General features: G+C 41.2%; 1 protein-coding gene across 2 annotated transcripts; it reads right to left on the bottom strand.

Moving 5' to 3' along the window:
• Positions 1-362: 362 nt before the first annotated feature.
• Positions 363-3270, bottom strand: LOC6557165. 2 transcript variants are annotated; one of them, XM_001984447.3, is made up of 5 exons: positions 3206-3269; positions 2966-3156; positions 1899-2108; positions 1598-1843; positions 363-1535 (listed from the first exon to the last, which is right to left on the bottom strand). In XM_001984447.3, exons 2-5 carry the CDS (start codon positions 3066-3068, stop codon positions 388-390), a joined length of 1707 nt encoding a protein of 568 aa, XP_001984483.3. In that variant the 5' UTR covers positions 3069-3156; positions 3206-3269; the 3' UTR covers positions 363-387. The 2 variants fall into 2 exon arrangements, with proteins under 2 accessions (XP_001984483.3, XP_032599002.2); XM_032743111.2 differs by lacking the exon at positions 1899-2108 and having other exon boundaries at positions 3206-3270.
• Positions 3271-5691: the final 2421 nt, after the last annotated feature.

Raw genomic sequence — 5691 nt, 5'->3', positions numbered from 1 at the left:
ATAAACCATCTTTATGATAAATTCAGTTGTGGTTAACGCGCAATTTAATTTGTTAAAAATCAATAAAATTCATTTATGCTACTCCCAAAGTTGCGGTCGTCCCTTACAGATGACCAAGATAACAATTAAATAAATAAATTAAGAGAGTGGGAGCAAATAAATAGATTACTGTCGACTTAAGCTGAGTTGTATATTCCCAATACTTTCTAAAATACTATTCACGATTACGTTTTGGTAATGTTATTCAGGCTCAGTTGAAAGATTCCATGCCCAACATAAAATACAAGTATTCATTGACTTCGATAAGATAAGCAAAGATATTCTCAACCACAAGTTAGACTAATGACTAAAACTCGACGAGGTTGAAAAAAAAACCACAATTTTATTTCAAAATTTGTCAGCTTTGCCATTGGCAGCAGATTCGCTTATTGGATACTGTTGAAAGACGCGCGTCTTGTCCAGTTGGACGGGCTGGAGTTCGTTTGGCTGTTTGTTATGGGCCAGAAAATGATTTGTGTGCCAGAACTGCGTTTGGGCAGCGGGTAAATTGAGGCGCCGAATGCCCAGAAGGCGATTGCGCACATCGACTAAACTGGCAGAGCGAGGCTGCAGCCAGATGACCAGCATGATGGCCAACAAAGTCAACAGCAGATATGTCAAGCTGCTGGCCAACATAGTTGTCCGCACATCATCCGCACCCACCTCATACTTGCAGACCTCCAAAATCGCCAGTTGCAAAGCAAAGCCCACGGCCAGCGAAAGTTCCGTGTAGAGGAATGGTGAGCACTCCAGAAGCCAGTGCAGCGCCTGGCTGGACAGAACGCCCACACTGCAATAGATGAGGCACAGAAAGAGGAAACAGTGCTCCGATTGATCCTCATCATAGATGCACAGCAGAGCCACTACTAGAGTGACTTGAATGATGCCAAACAGCAGGAAGACTAACTTTGGTGTATATCGCAGCAGCAGGAGAGCGCTCAGAGCACAGCCGCCGGCATAGAGAGCAAATGGTGTGAAGAGCTGCGAGCGCTGCACAAAGCCCGCGGTGGCGCTCCACATGAGTTGAATGTGGACGGGGGAATGGAGCAGGAAACAGCGCTGTGGCATCAGCAACAAGCCACCTAAAAAGAGCACCAACCACTGTCGACTGGCCTGCAGACGATATTCCTTGCGGTCGACAAACTGGACGAGTATTGCCTGGCGTTTCAGAAAGACCAAACGCTCCTCGTTAAGCAGATTGAATACAAGGTCTCGCGACTGCTTATAGTTGTGCACGCCCAAATGCTGCAGCAGTTCGTTGATGCAGACGAAGAGCAACAGGAGCAGATTGACGCCCAGCTCAATGAGACCACAGCGCTGTGGCTCAAACTCGTTGAAGATAACAAATCCACTGGCCATGCCACAGGCATGCATGGCATTCGCCAAAGCAATCCTCGCCGGACGCAGGCCAGAGGCATCGCTGCGCAGGCTCACATAACTGAAGCTGGCCACATAAACCACACATAGGCCAATACAGCTGAAGTAGTAGCTAATCGCTGGGCGAAAAGTTTATTATTAACCAGTAGTAGCAGACAATTAAGTTCGAGAATCAACTCACCCAACTGGTTGCTGAGCATAAAACAGCTGCCCAGCAGCGAGCAGAGCAGTCCGTAAAATATGATATAGTAATGATCGTAGCTATAACGCTGCTTTCCATGCTTGCGCAGTGTCCAGCCCAGAGCTAGAGATATAGCCATGATGCCAGCTACCAATGCATACCAATGTGGCCACAGATTATTGTAAACAAAAGCCGACTTTAGGTAGTAGCCCAACGAGAGACCACTGGCCCACAGGCAGCAGAGAACTATAAAGGAGAGAGAGGAACAGTCAGTCAGAGAACAAATCTTTCATATAATTACCTAGTAAATCAGGCAGGTGTAACATATTGCGCAGTGTCTGCCAAATGGAATCAGCCATTGAGAGCAACTGCATCGATTCGAGTTGACATCTGTGCGCGTTGAGAGTGTGAATGATAGTGGGTGGCAATTCAAATGCATTCGCAGATGTGGGCGACACACAACTATCGGTGGCTGCTGATAGATAACACATCTTGTACGCCTTCAAACCAGCTGATTAGATAAGAATGTCGCCGAACATGAGACGCCATAATTAAACACTGAAGACTCACGACTCAATACTGCTGCAAGCAGCCCCCAGCCCAATAGTTGGAAAATATAGTTCTCAATCGAGTTTTGATACATGAGGAGAGCAACAGTTGTGGGTAAAGGCTTAGGAACAGTTAAATTAAATTAGTTTCATAAAAGTTTGTTAAAAAGCTCTTACGATTTCATGTGAAATCGTTATTTGACTTAAAAATTGTATTATTAAAATTAAATATTTATTTAGATAGTATAAACTAACTTCTAACTGAGAAAATTTCTTGTCAGCATAAGCTTTGAAAATGCAAGCAATAAAATAAATCAATTTCGATATCAAATTCGATTTACTCAGAGCTCGGTAAATATTTAGCTAGCTTAGCACAAAATGTGATTATAAATTCACTTGAATATTAGAATGCTTTGATGATGTGCAAATTAATAATGCAAATGGCAAAAAATCACACAAGGTTGATTGGCTGCAAGAAAATTGTCTAATTTTTAGTCAAATATTGAATTGCCGCAAATACTTGTCAATAAATCAATCAATCTTTAATTACAATTTTTCTTGCTGGGGGCAATTAAAAGCGATCTGTAACTAAATTGCACACACATACACACACACACACACACACACATACGAAAAACATCCTTCCACAGGCATTCAAAGCATCTAGGCTAAAGTGCATTCTGAATTCTATGCAGCGCCCAAAAGCATGCAACACTCTTTTGTTTCATTCAGCTGAGTCGTGAGACGAGTTGGCGTTGATGGGGCCACAACCCTTGAGGCAAGGCAGAAGCTAATTAGTTGAAGTTGCTGCCGCTATTACCAGTTAATTGACTTTTGACGAGCCAGTTGTTGTTGTCGTTGTTGCTGCTGTTGCCGTTGATGTTGCAATTTTGCTCTTGCATTTGAAATGTTGCAGTTAGCATTGCTTTTAATGCTTATTTTGGCACTTTACGCGCATTTGCTTTTGACCTCTATTCGCTGCGAGGATTTACTTTTCACTGGAATCTTCTGCTAAAAGAGACTTTTATGAATTCAATGAAACAAGCACTAAGCCGTTTACTTGCCTCTTGCCTCTTGCCACTTAGCCAGCTGCAGATGCGACAGAGACGCTTGACTTAGCTGACTGCAGCTTAAGAAGATTTTCTCTGTAATTACGCATTAAATAACTCAGTTGTGGCGAGAAAGTGCAGTCTAGTGAATAAATTGTATGCATACTATGGCCACATAATACTAAACACACTGTGTTGCCTTGCCATAACAATAAATTTTATTTAAAAGCAGTCATGCAGCTGCGACAGCAAATGCAACAGCAAAAACAACGACAACGTTGTTGAGTGCATTTAATTTTGCTGAAGCGGCCACTTAGTGGCCACTTGACGAGGCATCCCACTGCTGTTGCTGCGATGCATAAATTAAATTAAAGCTGCACGAGGCATAGAATCGGTCGTTGTGACCATGCCAAGACCTGCAAGACCATGGACTACAATCCACCGCGCAATTACTCAGTGCGGGAGCAGGCGCCTAAATCCCCCAGCCTGACCTTCAGACGTTGGCAAATGTGTAAACATTTTTCAACAGCAGCAGCCAGCTCACAAAACAACCCTCTCTCCCTCCCTTCCATCCCATTCTATCCCTGGCCCCATGCTGGGTGTCCATCTTTTGCGTTGTCACAGATACTTTGCCACTGATTTATGCAAATTGCTCGCATGGCATGAAATCATGAACAATCGTTAAGTGTGCTGGACGCGCTTTTCATTACCGTGGTGTAGAGGAAAAATCCATTGTGTTGCACATGCAACAGCGATAACAATAACGAAACCTTTGTAGTAACTCTCTCACTCTCCCTCTCTCTCTCTCTCTCACACACACTCTCGGAGCAATTATGTAAATTTTATTGCCGCCTGCGCGGCCAAAGTTAATGCCACTTGCTGCATGTTTGCATTATTAAAGTGATGCACTTTAAACCATTCGCTGCTGGCATCTCAGCTTTTATTTATATCGCTAAAATGTATTTTTTCCTTTGTGTCAATTTCGTCAAAGTGAATTTTAAATAAACGTTAATCCAGTGATTCTGTTTGTTAAGTTTTCATGGAACTCTGCAATCCAGCGACATTTATTTATAGTTTACAGAGTTTTGTTGAAGTTGCATGTACATAAAAAAGTATAAAAGCTTTTCAGAGAACTTGCTATCAAAGCATAAAGAATGGATTTTGAGCTATAGCTTTTATAGCAATATATATATATATATATATATATAAATAAATAAATATGTATATGACCAAATTTTTGAGTTAAAACTCTGGTTGGTGGTATATCAAGTATCGAAGTGGACAGGTTGTTATAACATCACTGTAAAGAACAACTTTAATAAAATCAATATTAGCTTGTACGAAATATATGAAACGACAAACTGTATCTAAAGAATTTGTATTAATAACATGGAACAATTCTCTTTTATTTATAGCTAAAACTTATTAAACGCAAATATTCCTCTATTTGTGAGTATAGCCATGTATATTATTAAAACTAAATATTATTATATTGCATTGAGCCTTCAACTAGCTGACCATTAAAGTTGTTTACCCATGATGTGGATGCATGTTTTTACTGCAGCATAGGAAAACATAATAATATTTTTTCTGCCCCGCTAAACAACGTCAACAATTACTCAAATTTATGGAGTTTGTCTGTTATAAAAAAAATATGCGGCACTCATTTGATGCAGTTTTATTAACCAACAGATAGGTGTGTGCTTCAGGTGGGTTTGTGTGTGTGTAAGACAAATGACAGTTGTAAAAAGAGTAGCAAAAAACTACATAAAAATGTTATGTGGCTGCCACTCAAGTGCAAAAAAAGAAGCTCAACAAAAGAGATGCAAACCCAAAGCCGAACCCAAAACCAAAGCTGAACCGAACCTCAAACGCTTCCAGCTTTTATGTGTCGCTATAAATAAAGCAATAACATCATTTTGAAGTATCTCATTATGTGTTACGGCGGCTATGAGTATGGCAATTTTTTATGACGCACAACGCCAAACATCCACATCCAACCTAGTCCCATCCCAGTTCCAGCCTCCCCAAATACGCCTAGTACCTTGGCCCGTCCCTTACACAGCAGCCAGCATGTTGCAAGAAACTTTCGAGTAGTTTGGCCTAAGAGTATGCCACAGCATTCTGTAGGTTCATGTATGTATGTGTCTGTGTGTAAGTGTGTTTGACTGAAAAGAGGCATTTACGCAAAAGTTTTAGTGTCTGACCTCAAACTCTAATGCTTTGGCAATTAGTTTTTTGGCAATGACCAACCACGCACACATTAAACTATCCCACTGCAAGTAGATCCCTATTGTGTGTGTGTGTATGAGATTGTGTGTGATATTCTAAAAGCCATCAAAATGATGGCCAACGATCAAATGGCCAAGGCACACATTTGAACAGCTGCCGCAATTAGCACGTTTCGCACATTGATTTGACCTCAGCAAGCACTTAAGAACTTGAGCCTTGGGCAAGTTATTAAAATACTTTTTGCCAGCCAATTCTCAAGTTATTT

The sequence above is a fragment of the Drosophila grimshawi genome, unplaced genomic scaffold (genome assembly GCF_018153295.1).
Source record: "Drosophila grimshawi isolate 15287-2541.00 unplaced genomic scaffold, ASM1815329v1 contig_44, whole genome shotgun sequence".
Lineage (NCBI taxonomy): Eukaryota > Metazoa > Arthropoda > Insecta > Diptera > Drosophilidae > Drosophila > Drosophila grimshawi.
The sequence above is the reverse complement of the archived record's forward strand: the minus strand, read 5'-3'. Positions and strand labels throughout refer to the sequence as shown.